The sequence below is a fragment of the Prionailurus viverrinus genome, chromosome D1 (assembly GCF_022837055.1).
Source record: "Prionailurus viverrinus isolate Anna chromosome D1, UM_Priviv_1.0, whole genome shotgun sequence".
Classification (NCBI taxonomy): Eukaryota; Metazoa; Chordata; class Mammalia; order Carnivora; family Felidae; genus Prionailurus; species Prionailurus viverrinus.
The window spans coordinates 48,450,824-48,475,107 of record NC_062570.1 but is presented as its reverse complement, the minus strand read 5'-3'; the positions used below and the strand labels follow the sequence as shown (position 1 = coordinate 48,475,107).

Here is a 24,284-nt window from a genome sequence, read left to right as displayed (position 1 = left end):
TACATGGACAATCTAGAGCTCATCAGAAATAATCACACCTAATTTAAAAGCCATTGTCTAAAAGACAAGCCAAATTTCACCAATCATGCAATAGGTTGATGTTTTGTGGGGGAGGGGGGAAGAGAGAGCATACAAGTCTCTTGCACCACCATTACCACCACCAGAAAAAGAATAGGCATGGAACAGCACTAATGTAACAGACTAGAGCATAAAGGGTATCGGAAATATAATGTGTAACATGATTCATCTCATGATGTGACATATAAACAAACAGGAGGGAATTTCTAGTGGATAGAGAGGAGAACTGCAAATCACAGCTGTCTGACTAATCACACTCTGGTCCTGGTTCCTCTTGTTATACAAGCACTCTGTTTTGAAGTAACTAAATATTATGAATTTATATCTTCAAGTTGTTATGCATACATTGAAGAGGTTAAATTGAGCTAGCTTTTTGAGGAATATCCCTTGTTTTCTACTGCAGAAATGAGAGATAAAACTTAGGGATGCAATACCATATTTATTTAGCAAAACTTTGTTAAGGACTTATTGGATGTTATCTATTGTGTTGCTTAAGTGGCAGATCTGTCCCTTGGATAGAACAACGGCAGCAGCCACACTGGACCCTGAGCTTGGAGGGGGAGATGTCCTTAAATTATCAATCATCTTTCAAATTTCAAAGGAATTTAGAAAGCTTTTCTCATTCCAGTTTTTGACGAATTTATCTCTATTTCAAAATGAAGTTCCAAGAAAATAAATAAATATTTAAATAGAATTTCCAAAAGAGCTGTAAGTACATTATTTTTTTAAAAAACTGTATTTTTCCTACTTCGTTCCTAAACTTACTAAATTTGGCCTCATTCCTAATCATCATTTTTTGAGCTGTATTGTGACCTAAATAAGTTTAGTTTTTTGATCACTTAATGCTTATCAGCTTCTTATAAATCAAGTCAACATCAACAAATGCGGGGTACTGTATGAATTAGTCCAGCACAAAGAAAAGAGTGACCCTCTGAGATCAGACCTGAGCTCCAAACATAAATCTGATCCTTAGTGGTATAAATTAGCGCAAGTTACTTTGTTTCTAAAAGTCCATTTGCTCATCTATAAAATGGGGAGAAGATGACCTATATCCCCACGCTATTTTGAAGGTTATAATAAATTAATATATAAGAAATGCTTCACATATGACAGCAATTATTGTAATTTATAATTATGCCATTCACATAAAGTACATAGCATCATTGAATGCAAGGGCTATAAAGAAACTAGAGATCTAGGCTGCCATGTCTTTCCTTATTATTCATGGCTAACTGTGCTAATTTTCAGTTCTCTTTTCTGAGAGGTCCAATGTAGCTTCACCGTCTTTCTTAGCATCACTGTCCATTCAGCCATCATGAATCAATCAGGGTCCACACAATGAAACATATTAATAATATTTTGCATCTAGTCTAGTTCCCTCCAGTTGACATGCACTAAAATTCTGACACTTGGTTTGGGTGGTTCAGAGTCCAGAGTTAGCCCAGCTAAATTTTCTGATTTCCAGTTCTGTATATTTCCATTGGAACACACTCACTCACCTTCCTCTGAGTTGTGAAATTCAATATGAGTCCAAGCTGGGAGAGACAGATCACTTAACAGCCTTAATTCTGCTGAGGCATGAATTAAAGCATGACCCTTGCAATCTACAGTTACAGACTGATTTGAAGCAAGGAACTGTTTAGGAGACAATTCATGCACTCTGTCAAGGCCAAAGCTATAATGGGGTCGACAATATAATTTTAGTGATATATAATTTTAGTAATTTTAGTGATGGGATAATGGACATTATACCAAACTGCTGCCATGTTAGCCAAAGGCATCACATGATAAGAGGACACTTTAAGATTCTACAAAATATGATTTATCAATTTTGACATCAATTTAGTCAATTGGGTCTGGAATGTACAAAGGGAATATCTGTTTCCAGTCACTGGTTTATTCCTAAAAAATACAACTTACTCAATACTGTTTTAAAGTCACATTGAAGTTTAAAGGAGGAATAACTCTTAGAAAAATGTTTGTTTATGTTCCAAAAATCCTCTTGGAGGATTTCTAATGAACTTAATAAATGGTGTTCGAGGGATGTACTCAAGATTTCATAGTTCAACCAAAAAGAAATGAATGGAGGAAGAGAGATGGGAGACCGTATGCTCTAAATAATACTAATACTACTAATAATAATAATTTTCAGTAAAGTTAAATGATTACTTTATTTCCTTATTAGCATCCACCCAAACTCTATGTAGTGACTTTCCTAGATAGAGATTATCCATCATTGAATGTATTAAACAAGTTATTAAAAATATCTTTCTCATGAAGGTATCAGAGGGAGGACTCAATGCTGGAGATGCAGAGGAAGGGAAGGTCAACATCGCATATTTGGTGGGCCATGATCTATTGCCTTGGGCTTGGTATTTGAGGGCTTTATTAAGACACCTTCCCAATTTCCAACTTACAAATGTAGTAAATTATAATTGCTCTCAGGTGATTGAAAACTCAGCCATACAAGTTAACCATAAAGAAATGAAAGAACACTTAGGCCAGCAGGACTTTTGAAAATATCCTCCCTAAAGAAAAAACTGTATCAATCTGAAGTTTGGAAAGATGTTAGAGTAAAGAAGGAAAGCAAAGAAAAAGGGAAATCAGAAAGGCAAGCATTGCCAACCAATTAGGAACACACTAGGTGGGAAGGAGTGGGAACATTTGGGTTCAAATAATTAACAGATTCTGAAGATGTTTTGACTCCACAGAGAGAGGTCCAATAGCTGGAAATTACCCTTCACTTCTTTCATTTTTCTTATCTGCTTCATTTTGTTATATTTTGCCTCAAAGAAACTCACACTATTTAATCGATCTTATTGTTCTACATCCAGAATACAGCTCAATCCATACAATGGATCTCCATCACCATTGCTGCTACCTGAATCCAGTCAACATTATCCCTCCCTTGGAAGGGCATTCCAACTACATTCCCTCCTTCCATCATTGCCTCCCCACAGCTCATTCTTACTATGTACATCAAGACCATTTCACATCCAATGGCTTCTTGTTGAGCTTTGAATACAATTCAGACTCCCTACCACAGTCTTCAAAGTCTCCACGACCTGCAATCTCCATTCCTGACCTTCTTCCACATACTCTCTCTTTTCCATACTAGCCTTTTTCTGTTGCAAAAGATAAAATTTGTCCTTACCCTAGGGTCCTTGAACATGCTATTCTATTATTTATAACATCACCTGAAGACTGTTGTAAGGCTGTCCCCTTTTCACCTTTCATCCTTCAAATATCAACTCAATGGTCTCCTCCCCATTAAGGCCTTCCCTTACTTTAGTGTCTATCCAAAGAAGCACCCGCTCCCCACCGCCTCCACCAAGTTATTCTCCATATCACAGTGCCCTTGTTTATTTTACAGTCATAAGTCACTATTTGAAGTAATCTTATTTATTTGTTTACTTGTTAATTGTCTGTAATTCTCAACTAAATCTTGCCTGTTGTATTTATTGCTATATTTTCAAATTTCTAGGACAGGACTTGGCATAAATAGATAATTAATAAATACTTATGAATGACTAGGCAACTGAATTATATGTACATGGATATATCATTTCTTCTAATAATTTTAATTTTCACTGAAATTTACATTTACATAATTTGATATCATGTACATTTAAGCCAGTCTGAGTTAGTTTCTTGGTCCCAGTTCCTTCTGGATACTTATCAGATACTGGATACTTAACTGGGCTTTCAAAGAGACAAAAGGGATCCAGGAACCAGAAACCTAATCACAGTATTAACATGCTTCACATAGTACAACATTATTCCCTCCCTACCAATTTTTAAAGATACTATTCTTTCACTCATTTATGAATGAGTCAGGCCCTATCCCCACACTAAAAATACAGAAATAAATAAGGCACATTTGTGTTCTCTCAAATCTTCTAATATGGTAGATGAAGCAGACATGTAAGCAATCACAATACTAAGTGAAATAAGTGATGTACAACATTCTGTGAGAACACAGAAAAGGAAGGTTTAAAGAAGGTAATATTTGGGATGATACTTGAGTGATGGATATGTTATCAAACAGAGGAACAGGGAGAATCTTAATAAAAAGGGGGTGTGTGAAAAAATATTTGGCAGGAGACTGAATGCATGGTGGCTTCAGAGAATCAGGGAACAAATGGTTGGCTGTTGCTAGACATAAGAGAAGTGGCTGAAGATGGGGTTGGAGAATACGTTGAGGCTAAAATGAAGATAATCTTAAAGTTCTGCTATGGAAGTCAAGTTTTATTTTTTAAACTAGTGTTTGAAATCTTGTGTTTCATGAAATACTGGTAAATATTTCATCACACACATTTAGTCCATGTAGCACATAATTGACCTGCCTTGGAAAGATGTAAAACCCCAAGGACTTTGAAAAAATCCCATAATAATAAATTAACAACTATTTAACATCTTTGATCCTACACAGACCATCCATTAGTATTTCCAGACATATCTGTCTTCTCCAGAGGTCAGAGTACTCTTAAAGTGAAACACTACTATAAATGATTTGCATTTGCTAAATCATTTAAATTGGTGAGTGATATGAACAGAATTGAATGTTAAGGTAAATTTGGCAACAAAAACATTTGGAATGGATGAAGGAGTCTGGGAGACCAGTGGCTACTGCAAATAACTTATGTTAATGATAATGCACATCTATAGTCAGAAATTGAGAGTGGGAATGAAAAAAGGGAAAATGTTTGAGACACTCTGAGATATAATTCTCTATTAACTATTCATCAATTAATTAGTGAAGACTCTGGGAGTAGAGAAGTGATAGGAGTAGAGGGAGTGATGACTTCCTGATTTTTTGGCATGGTAAACTGAGTGGATTATAAAACCGGTTCAGGAGCAGCATAGAGTAGGAGGAAAAAAACAACAAAAAACAAAAAACAAAAAAAAAACAGGCTGAATGCTGCGAGTGAACTGCCCCAAAAAAGGATGGGGATCATAATATCAATTGTTATCTACATTTTCTTGACTCAATTATTAGAAAAGTGAATAATTAGAGTGGATTATAAAACAGGTTCAGGAGCAGCATAGAGTAGGAGGAAAAAAAAACAAAAAAACAAAAAACAAAAAAACAGGCTGAATGCTCCGAGTGAACTGCCCCAAAAAAGGATGGGGATCATAATATCAATTGTTATCTACATTTTCTTGACTCAATTATTAGAAAAGTGAATAATTATAAATCTTCAAAGAACTACCAATTGCTCTAAGCTCTTTAATAAACTTAAAAGATTTTCTGTCCTTAATCTATGTACAGTCCTAAACCCATTTAACAGTCACCTTTCTATTCAGTCCTTCGAAAATGATGTTCTTTCCTATGCTAAAAAACAGTCACCCTCACATCATTGATGGTTGGGCTTCACATTTTGTTTGGGACAGCCAGACAGTGCCCAGCTTTGATAAGAGGAGTCCATAGAATTATTCTATACATAAAAATTTAATTCTAAATATTGGCATCAGCATTATAAGAAGTGTGTTTTTAAGGGATAACACTCATACAATCATCTTAAGATATGTTTTTGACTTTCAGGGAAAGCCTGCCTGCATTTTAAGACATGTGGACCCCAGATCATCTTTGATTATGTCTGTCTACAAATTTCATGAAATTCTTATCCATATATAAGCATACTATAAAACAGGCAGGATATTTCCAGAATATTTCCCTTCCCCATCTCATCAGTTAGATCACTTTTTCTCTTCAGGTTTCCTGACTGTCAATTTAGTGCCCACACTGCACTCCTCAGCAAACTCTCTATCAACACAGTCAGATAGCCTGTCTATATCTGCCTGTTGTACTAATTACCTCTTCATCTGTCACTCAATTCAATCTTGCTCACCTACGTCAGTGTGAAAAGAAGAGCATTCAGCTCTTTTCCTTCCAGAGAACAGACTTAAGGAGCTACAGTGACAGAAGAGGCAGGGGCATAGATCACTCAAAAGATTGTTATAGAACTACTCTTCTATATTTAGGATAGGGAGAAATTTCTCCTATCAGGACTTTCAAGCAGAAACTACTCACCTATTTGTATACCCATTCTTCCTTCCTTCTTTCCTTCCTTCCTTCCTTCCTTCCTTCCTTCCTTCCTTCCTTCCTTCCATCCATCCATCCTACCATTCACACAGTCAACAAATTAAGCATGTATTAAATTGTCACCTGGATATTATTATTGTGCTAGGGATTATAGATGATGCCATAATAGTATCACAACTGGCTACAATCACAGGAAAAATAACTCATCTTTATTAAGAAAAAAAAGCAAATTAAAATAGTAATGGCATACAATTTTTTAGCTTACTGAATTCATGAGCACAGGAGGAAAGACATGTTTATACATTCCTGAAATCGAAAGACTGTAAATTGGTAAAGTCTTCTTACAAGCAATTTGGCAATTAGCTCTAAGCTGTAAGAGGCAGGAATCAATCTCTTTTGTTCTCCTTTATATCTCCATTATTCAACACAGTGTTTTGGCATATGGGAACTGTTCAATCATTAACTGTTGAATAAAAATTGACTGAATTACTAGATAAATACTATGAGCCTTAAAAATTTGCATAAATGATTTAGTGATTCCTTTCCTGAAAATATATCCCTATGAGAAATGTGGTCAAAAGTCCTTGCATACCAATGCTTAACTTTGGTATTGTTTCTATTAATTATAAAAAAAGATAACCTAAACTCTATCAACTTGAATTTTTATGGAAAGATGAATATTATGTAGTCATTATAAAATTATGTCAATAAGAAAAATAGTTTGACTTAGGAAAATGTTCACAATATGATGCTAAGTTTAAAAAGCAATATGGTTTTATATTATTAAATTCCCACAGACAGACACATACAAACAATATATTTAGGTACATCTATGAGCATGTGATAATACAAAATTATTTCTGAAGATATATATACAGAGACAATTAAAAACATTAAAAGGGTATAAAAACATTAACTGTGGTTTTTGTACTTTTATAGGTGTTTTAAATTATTTTAAACTTATCTTTAGCTTATAACACTTACCAGAAATGTGTTACTTTTACATCAAAACCCAATAACAAAACTATTTTTAAAAGTAGTATATATGCTTACCTTTAAACTAAGAAGATTTATAATTATCTACTTAGTTTTTATTTTTATTAAAATTTTTTAATTGAAAATAGAATAAAAAATATTGTAAGTCTTCCTCCTAATCTTTCTGTGAACCTAAAACTGTTCTAAAAAATACCTGAAAAATAAGCCATAAAATGTTGCAGATAAGAGCAGTAATATGTGTAACAAAGAACAAGTAAAGTAGATCAGAAAAATGAATAAACAGTATAAAACCAGAATCAAAGATTTTGTATAATTGTCTTTCTAGATTGTCAGGAGCAGATATATTTAAAAAAATTTTTTTTTTACATTTCATTTATTTTTGAGAGAGAGAGAGAGAGACGGAGAGAGAGAGAGAGAGAGAGAGAGAGAGAGAGAGACGGAGAGAGAGAACATGTACACAAGTGGGGGAGAGGCAGAGACAGAGGGAGACACACAATCCAAAGCAGGCTCCAGGCTCTGAGCTGTCAGCACAGAGCCTGACGTGGGGCTTGGAACTCACAAACTGTGAGATCATGACCTGAGCCGAAGTCGGACGCTTAACTGACTGAGCCACCCAGGCACCCCAGGAGCAGATATATTTATTAATCATTCTGAAATGTAATGAAAATATCTGAATTATTTACATAGTTCTAAAGCTAATTCATTTCTTAAAGAAAACAGTAGTACTGAAAAACCATATCAGTCAATGTTGACTACTAACTAAATAGCACAGCCTATCAGAATAAAGTACAAAGGTCTTCAATTACGGATGTTTAATGTGCTGGTGTCAACTCCTGGACTCTGAGCACTTATATTTAATGATGAAAATGATGGAGAATAAAGGTCATGCAGCCCACAGTAGATTGTATGGAAACTAATTATAAAATAATATTTCATGACAGTATTTCAACCTTCTAAAGAACAGGTGACTCCTAAATTGGAGAAATAAACTGTGAAGAATCGATTTTTTTTCTGGCTGTCTACTCAAAGTACAGCACTGTTCCTTTCATCATTGAACACCATGACCCACTTGAATGCAGAACTAATTTCTGAACAGTGATACCAATATTTTTACAGCATCACAATAGAATAAGAATCTGAGTGAAACTAAAAACAAAAGAAACAAACAATAAATGCATGTTAACTTTTTATTATAATCTGTTATTAAATAGAGCTACTATAAGGGTAAAAGTGGTCACTTTCAATCTTAAGGAATTTGCATAATTCATAACAATAATACTTAAACTCAAAACTAATTAAGTACTTTATATACACTTATATGTACTGTACTAAGTACTGATTAAGTGCTTTTATATTCTGTGCTGATATTCATTCAGAAACCAAGAATACTTTATTGAACTATTGCTACTTTCTGGGTACTAGGGAAACAAAGGTAAATAGGTTGTACTCTAATGGAATTCAGTTCAGTGAAGCATATAGATAAGCACTCATAACTGTGATACAATGTGATAGGTAAATCACGCACAGTAACCAACTAGACATAAAAGTATAGATGACATAGTCTCTCCTCTCCACAGCCAGGGATACCGTTGAGAAGTCTGGGCCCAAATGTATAACTTAATAATGATAATACAAGAATTGTCACAAAAGTAAATGGACAACTAGCACTGGGAGTTGGACTCAAAATGGGCATATGAGGACTCTCTCAACAGGAGACTGAGAAGGACACTAACCACAGTGCAAGGTAACGTGATAATTGTGCAGGATGCCATGTTAAGTACAGGTTTTGTGAGCTAAGATGGGCTAGCTAGATAGGATTAATGAGAAGGATGTTCTTGAACCAGGTCTTTAAAAGATGAATAGACTCTGTTAGGCAGAACGGGATATTCTATCACAATTAAATGGAAAATTAATAGTGTAGTGCAGAATTTTGCAAACTTTTTCTATACAGGGCCAGATTCTCAATTCTATTGGACCCAACGTTTCCATTTTATAATATTTGTTTTGTAATACTCTCCTTTCTCCATCTGAAATTCATAGATAATGCAACTGTCTACACATATTTTTCTATACTAAGTAAAAAGAAAAATACAAGAGTATTTTATATTTAAAAAATGTTTTCAATATGTAAATCTGTGAGGCCAAATATACTGAACAGTGTAATGAAGTAGTTAAATGCTTACATACACTTCTAATTAATAAATATATATTTAAATGGAATAAAGAGACCAGATACCAGTTCTTACAAGAAGTACAGGAAGAGAAAAAACTCATATATGATGGATTCCAGATTTAAACATTAGTGTTGGTAGAAGTAATAACAGATTATTTGTATATAATAAGAGATTAAAGGAAATAACCTCAATTGAAATATAGAAAATCTAACATAAGTGTCAACAGTTCAAACAGAGAAAGCTAATAAAAGTGATATTTTTGAAAATAAATTGGCCCTTATTTATAACTTTGGTGTCAAAATAATTCCCTGTTTTATACACCACAGGCCACTGAGGAAGTTTATCTATCATTTCTCTATCCCTATCTCTTTATCTCTGTTTGGAATTCTCTCCAATGACAAGGTATGCATTTGATTTCTAGTACTTCAAAAGACTGTGGAACTCTAACCTTTAAGAAATGGGGAATGGGTTGAAAAAAACAAACAACAACAACAACAAAAACAGCAACACAACTCAGCAACCTAAGAGCTTACAGGCAAGTTGAGTGTAGATGACCTTTGGGATAATTTCAGAGTAGTATTAAAAACAAGAGAAAACTAAAAAATAAATAATTTCAGTTACTTTTCAAAAAATAGATTTGTTATTGGATGCTAAAATATTTTAAAAATTAATATATGGTATGTCAAATTAAATGTTTTTAAAATACCCTATAAATTAAATCTGTGAGATCTATTTTATGTGTTTCTAAGTCTATTAAAAGAAGTCTCAAGTCTCTTTGATTACATATTTGCAGGTGATATTTACAAATGTAGACTAATACAGGAGAGGTATATCTGTGACACCAATATAGGAGCAGCAGAATTAGGATGGGGTTTTCCAAAATGGGTGTCAACTTCTGCCAAATTCCTAACAAAATAAAATGCAATGATTCCTTGATTTACAGAGGAGTTACATTCCTAGAAACTTAATGCTTATTAAATTTCTGCAGAAAATACTTCATATCTGTTTGTAAAACTGAATTTGACTTTAGACTTAGAAAATCATAAACTTAAAGAAAATGTTCATGAATGTCCAGTGGAATGTTAAAAATTGTGGAGTACATGGGGTGATTCTTTGTTGTACAGAACTTCTTTGCACATTACAGTGCATCTAGCATCCTTGACTCCCTTCTCCAAGATGCCAGTATTACCTCCCAATCATTATCAATACATAAGTATCTCCATACAATTCTAAAATTATTTCTAGTGGCTCTTCTTTCTATCTCCTTGGGGACTGCTGTTCTGAATTATGAAGTAGTAGAAATAAGATATAATATAAATTTTGTATAATGTCCAACACTGCATTACCAAACAAGTTGCATGCTTAATAATGTTCTTCCAATAATTAACTTCATAAAGAGGAGGATAGGGCTTAGAGAAGGAGGGCAGCTTGACACAATACAAAGGTAACTCAATTCTGAGTTCAAAGACATGGACCAAGTCTACCACAATCTGAATGAGCCTGAGGAAATCTTTTAACTTTTTTAGGCTTCATATACATACATATATATATGTATATATATATATATATACACACACACATACACATACATATATACATACACACATATACATATATACATACATATATATATACACATATACATATATATACACATACATATATATACATATATATGAATATATGTGTGTGTGTATACACACACACACACACACACACACGCCTTTGGGAGATTAAAAGAATGTAACAAAGTAGTCTAGAGAATTGAGGAGAATAAAATCAGGTGGGGCTACATTTGTAACAGATCAAACAATGTCAGGAAAAGGAAAAGGATGGATGATGGAGATGGTAGTATTAAGGAAAGATATTTGATTCTTGGCATGATAAATACACAAGTAGATAATGTGTGAGATTTACAACATTCAGCAATGTACAATAATGCTTTTGGGTGTAAGATAATGTCTACATGTACTTTGTTATGTATGTGTATTAAGTTTAAAATACATGGTTCTCAATTCCTCACTATAGAGGTTGTAAGACTGAATCTAATTTGCAAATAACCACAGATCACAAGGTATTTCTAAGAGCAAGTATCAGTGCTGTGAGAACCAACGACAGCTCCTTCAGATCAGCACAATTCTTAACCTTGATCAGACAGAGGAGACATCTTTAGAGGTCCAATCAGCTCAGGGTTCCCATGACCAGAAAATGAAACAGAATGGGGAAATCTAGGGTTCTACTAGGGAGTGCCAGTTCTCCCAACACTACAATTCTTTAAGGAAATTTCCTCTTAGAGAGTTCAAAAGGTCTCTTGGGGTGTTCTACCTCCCACTATTCCTCAAAGAGGCCTTTCTGTAAGATATGGTGGAATGGGGAAGGTGGTCATATAGACCTACATTTGAAACAAATTCTACCTTTTCAGATGTGCCATCATGAGAAAGTTACTCTTAGCTTTAATTCCCATATCTATAAAGTGGGGATTTTAATACCACTCTTAATTTTGTTGGGAGAATTTAAAAAATAAGTAACATAAAGCCTTAGCATAGTGCTTCATGCACTATGGGTATTGTGAGAATTCAACAAATATTATCATCTTTGCTCTTTCCTTTCCCAACCTCAGTACTTTGTCTCTACTTGTCCAGCCCTAGAGAAAATGCTCTGCTCACATCAGCATCCAGAAGAAGTCGGGACGTAAGTGTTGACCATGTAGCTTCAGGTCTGTTTAAAAAATGCCTAGAACTTTAATTTCTCCTGTATTATCTCTTATTCTCTTCTGTTTCTTTTGCCTGGGGGCAAATGGTATTTTCCAGAGACTAAAAAGTCTTATTATTCCTTGGTAAGGGGTTCTCTTTCTGGGAGGAATCAGTAGAAACAGCTACAGAGTTAAAACAAGCTGTCAGATCTTTCTGGCTGGGCATAAGTTGAGCCTGAGATTTCAGCCTAGGGCAACTCTACTTCTTGGACAAAAAGGTTCTCTGCACTCAAGTTGCTGCAAATTGCTATTTCTGGAGGAGTTGCAGAAGGACACTTAGGGAAGATTTACAGAGTTTGAATAAGTGCTTCAAATACAGTTGTTCTGGCAGAATGTTTCTGAGAAAACCTAATATACACATATACACACACAATTTATATGTGTATATATATATATACACACACACACAACATATATTATATATACAATTATATACATATAATATATACTATATATATTATATACATGTATATATCTATACACATACATACACACATATATATGCCATATATATATGACAGATATATAAACATTTTTTGGTAGTGTGCATTTTGTGAATCTCTGAGAACACTGAAGGGTAAAATGTCATCCCATCATCATGTGGTACTGTGCCAAATGTTTCTGGACAGTTGCCTAACCTAACCTTCATCATTATAAGACATCAAAAAATTTACTGAACAAAGGAGAAATTCTAATAAAGGGCTACAATACTGATAATAAATTTGATGGACTATAAGTTCTTCAGGTTAGAAAAGCATAATTTAGATATCATTAGTAATAATAAATACCACTTATTGAACAATTCCTACGTTCTAAGCACCATGCTGGGCTCCTTTATATAGAGTACAGTATTTTCAATTCTTAGTACATTTCCCATAATATAATTTTATTATCCTAAGTTTTACAGAAGGAGACAAATGAGTCTTAAAGAGGTTAAGGAAGTGAGGTCACACAGAGCTAGGAAATTTAAACTTAGGATTGTCTGGCTTTAAAGCATAAATCTTTTCCAAAGTGCTTCCCATTAATTAATGGGTGTCAGTTGACAGAGAGTACTATTGGAAGAGATATAGGAGTTCATTTGGGGAAAATCAGTTTTCTTAGAAACAGAGAACCTGAGGCCCAGAAAGTTTCAATGACCATGCAGTCTAACACATGGAGAGTAGCAGTACCAGTTACAATGGGATCCTGCAGTGACTGACTCCGTGCTGCCAGTTCAGTGAAGTCCTCATCAAAGCCCACCAGACTCTCTGTGTGTCCAAACCCTGTTCATGTCTCTGGCCTCAGCTCTTGAAGAACCTACTGTCTAGTGCCCAACATTCTGGGCAAACAGAACTATGAGCATCTATGAGTAGTTCTACACAGCAACCAGAGTGTTACAGGTGTTTCTGTTTTTGTTATTTTTACTCCAAAAGCTTCTCTCTCTTTGCTCACTTGATAAACACATGTACGTTACTTCAAGGTTCAGTTCGATTCAGCCCAAGCATCACTACCTCTTGAAGTCTTTACTAATTCACTTACTTTCTCTTCCCAGACAATCAGAAAAAAATGAAGTAAGGAGTAAGTTAATAATAGCCAACTTTTATTCCACGCTTATTCATTCATTCTACAAATATTTATTGAACCCATACGACTTATAAGCACTGTTCTAAGTGCCTTACATTTATTATGTTAATCATTCCTCACTACAAATCCTGAGTTAGGCTCTATTTTTATGCTCATTTTATAAAATAGAAAATCTAGGCTTAAAGAGATACAGTATCTTTTCATAAAAATAAAATAAAATAAAATAAGTAAATAAATGAATACTTAAAAGTTATCTTGCTCTCTTCCTCCTCTGTGGTTCCTCTGGTTCCTGAATATATGTCCATTATGGAATTTGCAGAACTCCAAGGAACTTGTTTCACTTCCAATTTGTGATTTATGATTATATAATTCTGTATATATAATGATATATTTACTACAGATTATATATGGCTGTAGGCCATTAGCATCACAATGGTAGGGGTAGGATTTCCTTTTTACTATTTATATTTACTTTTTTTTTTTTTTTTACTATTTACTATTTTACTGTTTACTATTATATCCACAGCCCTGATAGAGAAGCACATACTAAGCAGTCAGGAAATGATAGTTGAATAAACAAATGAAGACTGAATGAATGAAGTACAAATGCATAGAACTCTGGCCTTTGAGTCTCCACTGTTCTGTGCTGCCTTCCCAGATCAATCTGAATTGGGGAGAAATGCCACATATGCAATGATGGACAGTTTCTCCCCACTCCTCACCCAAGACCAACATTATTTTCCTAGATGTACATTCTAGAACTCACTTCTGGACACTATAATTTTCCATTTTCTTACCTATTATTAGGGTTATATTAATTCTACAGATTTAAATGGAATGAAAACTTATTTGAGAAAGGACAGAAGCTGTTTTTTAGTCTTGCTGAGGAACAACATAATGACAGTGTCCTGTTAGCACACAACACCCCAAATAACAGGAGTTTGGCAAAGAGCCTTGGGAGGAACTCAAGTCATTACCATGGCCCTCTATTATAGCAGCCGGAAATCACACTGCTGATTTCCACGTAATACAGCAAATATCTCTGAGAGCAGGATCTCAGTTCCAAGACACTTAACAGCCCTCAGGCACGTTCTGTACCATATGTGGGTCCCCAGGTTATTCTAAAGCACGCATTCTTCTCCTTTCTACTTTATCAAGAATTGTAATGTTTAGTATAATTAACCTCCATCCTTTGTTTCACAGTATTTCACAGGATATCTGTAGCTAATTTAAGGGGTAAGAACAGTATCATATCATAAAATTCTCAAAACAGACTAGGCTTTTAATGGACACATATGCATACACATACACACACATATGCTCTTACTTTTGTTAGAGTATATAAGGGTGTATAGTACTTACACATATCTGTATATTTTAAATATTAGACATATTCTATAGATGCATATGTAAATGAGTACACACATATACACATGTACACATATACATGTACACACGTATACATATACACACATATACATAAATCAGCATTTTAGAACACCTACAGGAAGTAAAGGAAATGTACTTCATATGAAGAGAATAAAACATCCTTTGGAAGAACAAGTTAGTACTTTCTGGGTAAGAAAATAATAATATAGAACCTTAATTTTTATATGTATATATGTATATACATGCCTACATGTATATGTGTATATAGATACATATATAGAGACCTATAAATACATGAAAATATGTTAATATGTATAAGTATTTAGGTATTATAGAGATATTTTAAAACATATATTAAAATCTATGCATAGCACTCTCATAGGACTGAGGTGGTAAAAAGGAGGAAGGGTCAGGTGATAGAAGAGTGTCACAACACTAAAGGCCCTAAAAGATAGGGTATTTTAATTCCAATATTTGGAGGACTGTTCTTCCCAGCCAACAATAAAATATATGTGAATAAGAGAAAATGTATAGAAATAAGTATGAAAAAGAATGGGAGATGGTAGCTGTCTTAATCCATTGCCTTCTCATATGTCACTAGATCCTTAATTATCAGTGCAGAGAGTCTATTTCAATCCTTTAAAGCATTAAATGGCTATAAATTTAAGGCAAGTAGGAGGCTGACTTTGTTAAAAAGCAAGAAAGGGAAAAGTTTCCCTTGATGGATGAAAAATGTATCAAGATTTTCAGAGCATGGTTATTATAATGTACTGTTTTGGGGCTGAGAAATTATCAGTTATGAAATGCAAATCTTATTACACCTTGGATAAAAAGAATTATGACAATAAATCAAGTTGCTTTTTCTACTTTAATGTCAGTTGGCTAATTCTACTCTGTGCAAAAACCATAAGCTAGATGTGTGTTTGTCTTCTTTGCCTTGAGAATTTAACATAATCAACACAAGAGATATAATTTAAAGACATTTAAACCATATGTATTTGTTAAAGAATATATAGAGACTTCAAAATTGTCAAGACTGTTTTTTTTTTTTCAGTTTGAAATTCATGTTAACTTTGAAAAATAATTGAGTTTCCAAATGTCAGGCTCCATTTCAGGCTGAACCAGTTTAATGCTAAAATGACAATATATTCTTCATTTAAAGCAAGATTCTGAGATGAATGATATTAATTCATCAAAAGCCACATATATGTAACTCAATCATTAAGATCTAGTGATATATGATATTCTTAGAAGTATTTTTTAAAAAACTAATATTAAAATTAGAATGTTCTCTACACCTTTCCCATCATACCATTTCACTTGTAATCAATAGCCACTCCTCAATTATAGTAAAATCATATTAAAATCAAGAAAAGACTTTTTTTTTCCTGAAAACAGCTTTTCTCCTTCTCAATGGATATTTAAGAACTATCACTGTTCTATATTTATGACAGTGATTACAGGTGCACTTTATTTAAATTTGACAGCATTTACAGGAAGTTGTCTTACCTCTTCTGGATGGGGACAGGAGAAAAATGAACCAATTTCATTTCTGATAAAATGCCAGTAGTTTGGGGCAAGAATAAGCTAGGAATTAAATTAAGGCAATCTGCACATCTGCTTCAGAACTAGATTACAGAAGAAAGAGAATTATAGTTTTTAATATAAATAACCTTATTGCTACTCTATGAATAAATAAAATGTTTCATTATTGTATTCTGAGTGTAATCATCCTGTAGTCTGCACCCAATTATTCCCTTTGTGTGTAAAATGAATTATTTCATATAAACAAATTTTCTTCTCCATTACTGAAAAGGTATACAGTATTATGAGAGTAAAATTAGAAAAGCATAATTTAAATCACTACTTTCCATAGCTGAAGAAATAAATGCCTTTTTATCATTAAAGAGGTGGAAAGTATTTGATTAAAGTTCATTTTTTTCTCTCCCTTAAAAACAAAAACAAAAACAATGAGGCTAGGCAGTACAGGAAAGTTAACAATGATTAGAAGTTAAATTGCTGCTAAAAGCCAATGATGCAGCACAGTAAAATCATCTGAGGACTACAGAAGTTGAACTTGGGAAAAAGTCACTGGAAGAAACTGAGCACAGCATCTTCGGACTTTCACAGGACACCCAGAGGTGAGCCCACAAACACCTGTGAAAATGACAGGTTTTCCAGGCCTACCGTTTTCCAAACAGGCGCTCCTAGTCAGCAAGGAGGACTCAGCAAAGTTTCCAAACCATGCTACCCTTACACAACTTGTTCTCAGTTTCTTCCGATAGTCAAGGGAAAGTCAGAAGGAAAAGGCTCACCTGTGCTGGGCTGAACCAACCATGTGGGCAGGCGCAACGCTCCCCACAAGTCCCTTTGCCTTTAGCGCTCGTCTTGTGGGGGCTTTTCCGCACACTGTCCCACAAAGTGACCAGCTTGGTCCTGTTTGAAGCTGGGCCCCCTGGTCCTGAGGAGGGCATGGTCTGAGAATTGTACCCAAGCCCATGAGGGTTCCTCTGCCAGCCACAAGCGCAGTGGGCATCCCTGATCAGTGTGGGTGCACTCCTGCCGGCATCCATCCCATCGGACCCCCGGCTGCAGCCGTGTTGCTTGGTGAGGTATGCATTCATACTGCCCTGATGCCTACTCTTTCCTTTGGTCAGCTCTGCACAGGAATGTCTCCTCCCTCACACCCCTTTTCTTCCAGGCAGTTGTAAAAGTCTTTTTTTTTTTTTTCCTCCCGTGGATCCCTCAGTATCTTTGACAGCTGCTATAAGCAGTGCATCGTGGGAGCAGCGAGAGCAGCTCCGCACAGCATTATCTGCGGGCTGGTAGCTCTTTGTCAATAGATGACTCAACTCACAGAGCAACTTGACAGTATCCCTGCTCTAGGCAGAAGCAATCAATGCTCCACACAGCTGGGCTACAAGACTGTACAGTGTGTTACAAACCCTTTTTGGATGGAGCCCCACAGTAAAGAATACTCTTTGCAATTTGGCATTCTGGCTTTTCTGTCTCCTAGATGAGCCCTACACAAAATACAGACCTCAGGAAAGAGAGCTTCTTATCAGACTAGCAGGACCCTTCGTTCTGGAAAGGATGCATATAGACTGAAATAACACAGCATGGACAATTTAAAATGATGGGAAAGTTAACCTGTAAAGAAATTTCTAACATTTACAGGAATCACTTACCTAGAGAGATATTTGCCAAGACACAGAGCAAATCATGAGGTAACTATATAAGGGCATCAATATTAACTCTAAACAATATTAATTCATTCAGAAAAATCACTGAGATCACAGCATTATACTAGGGTCCTTTAAAATTTGGAGGTTTAATTTGTTTTAGATCAAGATTATGTATTATATTCCAAACATACATTTTTTATGCTATGCATGATTATTAATTCTTTCTGGTTCAAAATAAAGCAATTTTCAAAGTTCAAAACTTATGGGTTGGCTTATTTTAACACAGTGTTTTTCCTTCCCCTAAATTATTCTGAGGATTTCCTTTCAAATACTTTACCACAACAAATACATTCACCACAGAGAGAGTCTGCATTTTAAAGTGAAAGACACATCCAACTCTGCCATCCAGTATTTTGGTTTCCACAGACAGAATTTTCAAATTCTTTTACTGGAAAATGAGTGAAATCTATCCAATTTAAAGCAATTGCCTTCCAGAGAGGACATGATTGTTTTAAAATTTTAGTATGATTGCAGAAGCCATACATAGTATGGCTTAGTAAAGAGAAAGGCTAATTACTACGACAGTTAGAATTTTTATTATGTTTGAAACTTTCCATATTTGTTGCCAAAATGTCTATCCTTATCACATATCCCTGAGGGAACCATTTTGGTTTGACTGGGATACAAGCTGCCATCTATACAGCACCAAAAAAAATGCTACAATCCCAAGATATAATTTTTATCTATAGACCAACAGATCCGCCTTCTCACTGCTGGGGCAGTATAGACCTCATTTCTGACTGGATTGGCAAGGTTCTAATTTCAAGGGCTAGGATTATAACATATACAATTTTCAACACTAGAACTCCCTGGACAAAGCATTTTTATACATAAAAACTGAAAGGAAGATGTAGGATCTACTCTTCCTGTGTATCTCCACAAAATGGTCCTTTTCCAAACTCTTATAGCATCAGGGGCTACTATAAGTAACTTGCCTGGCAATGCAAGCATTCAAGATACCTTTGCTAAGTAATGATGACCCATATGTGGAAGTTCAAAGGGCAGGCCCTGGTTTGCTACTGACCATTTTGTTTTTACCCCAGGCACCTAGCACGCTTCCTGCCCAGCACGTACCAGACTTCTAATAAATATATATATTTTTGTATGGATGAATGAATGGTTGGGTGAATGTTTATATAGAAGGAAGAGACATGCAGGAGCTAACATGTTTTGAAAATAATATTTCGTTCAGCAATGCTCCAAAAACATAAATTATTCCTTTAAGGTTAGCTGTAGTGTTGGTTTTGAAGTGTTAAGGAAATTTGCCAAAAAAAAAAAAAAAATGAAGACTTGAATTGTTAGGTGGAAATAACAATGATATTAATGGTCTTTCTTCCTGAAAGAGAATCCAGGAGTTAAGATCAATATCTAAGAACAGTAAAATGGAGGCAAATAGATCATCATGTGATGCTCTGTGGGGAAAAGGGCAGAGTGCCATCCACATCTCTTCCCTTCCCTTCTCTCTCCTCTCTCTGTCTTCTCCCTCTCACTCTCTTCTCTCTCCCTCTATATCTCTTCTCACTCCTCTCTCTCTTTCTCTCTCTCTTTCATTTTTTATGCTGGGTTGTTTGGAATGAGCCTGAAAGAACTTCTAGGTCAAATAAAGCCCCAGCGATCCTTGTATTTGTCTAGTGTCACCATGATGCATGGCTATACAATAGGACTTGATGTGATATGGCAATACTATCACCCCCAAATGAGAATGCCAAGAAGTGATAAGTTTGGCTCTCTCCCATCTCATCTAACCATAGATGCTTCTCTAGTTTTTCAGGCAGATATAAGTGCTCAAAGGCCCATTGCCATCTTTAGGGAAAACATGCCCTGTTCTCACCCATTTGCCTCTCAGGTATGAGAATCAATCTGTGTAGGAGTCAGCGTGAATCCATTAAAATTTTGTAATGGCGAGTGCAGTTTGCAGCAATACAGAAAACCTCCTGTCTGGGCACTACACAAAGATATTATAAATCTTTATAGGGACCTAACGCTGTTATAAATGGGTTGTTTGGAATAAGCTATTTCTTCTCATTACAAGGAAAATAGATTTTTTATTTTAGACAGAGAGAGCATGTGCACGAGCAGGGGAGAGGCAGTGAGGGGGGAGGAGAGAAAGAGGGAAAGAGGATCTTAAACAGGATCCACACTCAGCATGGAACCCAAAGTGGGGCTCGATCCCAGGACCTTGGGATCATGACCTGAGCCTAAACCAAGAGTCGGATACTTAACCAACTGAGCCACCCAGGCGCCCCTAGAATTTTTGTTTTAATAACCTCACTATGCCATTTCTGTACAGAGAAATAAACATCATGAATTGCATAACTAATGCTACTTCCTCCAAAGATCTCAAAGACCATAGAAAACTTTCATTAAACTTATTGCAAGACTATACTGAAATTATTTTTTCACTTTAATACAAGTAAAATATATCCAGCCTCTTGTCTTCCCCTGTTTTCCCCAGTTATTTCTTTTTTGAACATGACATTTGGCTTTCACAGTCTGATGACAGACCACTTAAATAGATAAATATGTCCAACTAGCCCACTGTACTATGAGACAGACCTACTGATTAAAGATAATTCAATTTGATCAACTGTAATTGGACTATTGTAATGACCATGAGATGACATGATATTCTGGCCAAACAAGAATTAGTGGTGCACAAGTACACATCCTACTTATCATTGTGATTTAACATGGGCAGATGGTGCACAACACAATGCCTAGATGAGATATATCTTATTGACCTCCCTTTGACCTGACATTGACTCCAGAGAACAACCACTAGCTTTGAAGCAGGGGCTTAAAACAAATATCTGGCTTGATTTGTTTAATAAAAAAATAATTGGCAAAGATGAATTGCTAAATAAATTGTGCCGTACTAAAGCACTATGCAGACTTTGTTTCCAGAAAAAATTTCCTTCAGGCATTCTATGCATATGGAAAATGAAAATATTAATTATGAAAGAAGCTGAGGGTTTGCTAAAGGAAGACTGGGTACCATAAGCCCTGTAGCAGCTATAAGTAATGTGTTAAATAATCACAAAATAGTATAAGGTATTGGATACAATTTTTCTTGATTTGAAAACTGTGCACAGTCCATTCCTGTGGCTGCAGACTGGAGATGTTATAAATGCTAGCTAATATTCTTCTACATCTAATAACCTTCAGCCTAGACAATCTCTAGACCCAACCATGTTCGCCTTTCAAAGCAAAAGAGAAGCCAGAATATTTAAAGTATTTTAGGCTCTAAAATTATTTCCAAAATACTTAAGTCAATTTAATTATAATTCTTACAAGGCAGAAACAAACAAGAATTAACAGTGTGGAAAGGCACACACCAAATTGCTATAGAGATTTAACATGGACTGAGGATTTAGTAAGTAGAATAAAGTTTCAATATGTCCCAAATTTTCACTAATATACTTGGACTTGTATGGGTGTTGATGAAGAGGGAATCAGTCTTAATTGACAATAAGGCTAAATTAGAAAACTGTTTTTAGGAAATTCAGACTTATTATATTCTATTTATTTTTGGGACAGAGAGAGACAGAGCATTAACAGGGGAGGGGCAGAGAGAGAGGGAGGCACAGAGTCGGAAACAGGCTCCAGGCTCTGAGCCATCAGCCCAGAGCCTGACGCGGGGCTCGAACTCACGGACCGCGAGATCGTGACCTGGCTGAAGTCGGACGCTTAACCGACTGCGCCACCCAGGCGCCCCGAGACTTATTATATTCTAACACATGCAGGAACACTATTAGAGAAATAAGAACACAAGTTATGTGACATTTCTTAGAGAATCTGAAAGGAATACTAAAAAAAACTAATGATCATTTATAATTTACATATTTTAGCAATTGAATCTAACTGACAGACTATAGGAATTTGTTCTCATCCTTCAAGAATAAACTGGTGTCACTTCTCTGAAGCTTTCCAAATCCCTCTGGCCTATTCAGTTGTGCTCTACTCTGTTCATACATGTGTCTGTGCAAATATCTTTCACATTTGTCTATTTCTCTCAATCACCATGATGACCACCCCCATCCAAACTAGCATCAGTTTTCTGTACACCTGGTGAAACAGCTTCCTAACTGGCCTCTGGCATCCACCCTTACTCCTATACATTCTTACACAGTGGCAAGAGAGACTTTTTTTTTTTCAACGTTTATTTATTTTTGGGCCAGAGAGAGACAGAGCATGATCGGGGGAGGGGCAGAGAGAGAGGGAGACACAGAATCGGAAACAGGCTCCAGGCTCTGAGCCATCAGCCCAGAGCCCGACGCGGGGCTCGAACTCACGGACCGCGAGATCGTGACCTGGTTGAAGTCGGACGCTTAACCGACTGCGCCACCCAGGCGCCCCAAGAGAGACTTCTAAATTGTGAAAATGATCAAGTCCTACCCTACTTGACAGCTGTCAATAAAGTCCCATTCTCTCGGATCTTTATCCCCACAGAGAGCACAATCTTTAAAGTGGCTTATAAGGTCCTTAATCATGCCCTGTGTGACCTGGCCTCTGCTGCTTTCACCTGTCTAACCTGCGCCTCACCCCTTCTTCTACCATTCAACAACAGGGGCCTTGAATACCTACCCTTGGTCCCACCTTGTGGCCACTACACATGCTCCCTTCCCCTCGCCACAGTTTTATGGTAATTCATTCCTGCTTACCTTTCCAAGGTGCATGAAGAGACAACCTCCCAAAAGCAACACAAGTAAACAAATAGCACAGTCTAAAAGTGGGCTTACTATGCAACACAGCCCCGAAAGAAGGCTCCTAGACCCTTCCATCCTACTAGCTTGCCATCCATAAGCCTCTTCTATTCAGAAATTCTGGAGTCCTCCCTACTCTCTAGGGCTCAACTTAAATGTCACCTTTTCAAGAGGCATTCCCAGGACACTGTCCCCACCTGTTCGAGAACATATCAGATCACTTCCCACCAAGCACTCATCTGTCACCCTGTACTTGTTTACTACAGCACTTACAACAATTATATTAAAAACAATAATTATACTATTATTTGTTTTGTGCCCTTTTTCCCAAACAAAATGTAAGTAATGCCCATTAGGGAAGGGAGAGGGATCTCTTTTGTGCATCTGTATCCTCTGAGCCAAGCACAAAGTAAATGTTTAGTATTTATTAAAATAAACAAGAAAGAAGATAGAATTATCTTTTAGTGGTCATCAACATAGGCATCTTGGTCCGGGTTCTACTTCCCAATTTTTTTTTAAATTTTTTTTAACGTTTTTTATTTATTTTTGAGACAGAGAGACAGAGCATGAACGGGGAAGGGGCAGAGAGAGAGGGAGACACAGAATCGGAAGCAGGCTCCAGGCTCTGAGCCATCAGCCCAGAGCCTGACGCGGGGCTCGAACTCACGGACCGCGAGATGGTGACCTGAGCTGAAGTCAGACGCTTAACCGACTGAGCCACCCAGGAGCCCCTCTACTTCCCAATTTAAAGTGAATAAACATTTTGGACCTAAAAACAAACAAACAAACAAATAGAAATATAGCATGCTCTTAAGGTCAGCATTTAAGTGAAACATTCACTGTGGCTGAGTAGCCTAATTATATTAACACATTTTTTTAAAGAAATTCATAGTGGTCTTCTAATGCTAAGAAATTCAAACAGCTTGTTTTGTTTAAGAATATTTTTTAAGCTTATAGATTTATTTTTGAGAGGGAGAGAAAGAGAGAAAATGAATGGGGAAGGGGCAGAGAAAGAGGGAATCCAAGCAGGCTCCACGCCATGAGTGCAGAGCCCACAAGGGCTCTGAACTCATGAACCATGAGATCACGACCTGAGCCCAAATCAAGAGGTGGAGGTTTAACTGACTGAGCCACTCAGGTGCCTTGAAACAGCTTCTGATTTATTTTAGCAAGATATCCATTCATAAAGGCTGTACTTCCAGGGGTGCTTGGGTGGCTCAATCTGTTAAGCTTCTGACTTCAGCTCAGGTCATGATTTCCCAGAGTTCGAGCCCCACATTGGGCCCCATGCTGAAAGTTCAGAGCCTGGAGCCTGCTTCAGATTCTGTATCTCCTTCT

General features: G+C 36.1%; 1 protein-coding gene across 7 annotated transcripts in view; it reads right to left on the bottom strand.

The window, feature by feature from the left end:
• DLG2 (discs large MAGUK scaffold protein 2) overlaps positions 1 to 24,284 on the bottom strand; it is a 2,044,734-nt gene that overhangs the window by 763,137 nt on the left and 1,257,313 nt on the right. For 4 of the 7 annotated variants that reach the window (XM_047877316.1, XM_047877317.1, XM_047877318.1 and 1 more), the window contains exon 1: positions 17,314 to 17,622. The exons of the other annotated variants lie outside the window; for them this stretch is intronic. In XM_047877316.1, coding sequence (XP_047733272.1) covers positions 17,314 to 17,622 — 309 coding nt within the window. Of the gene's footprint in view, positions 1 to 17,313; positions 17,623 to 24,284 lie in introns of those variants that run through there. 7 annotated transcript variants of the gene reach the window in all.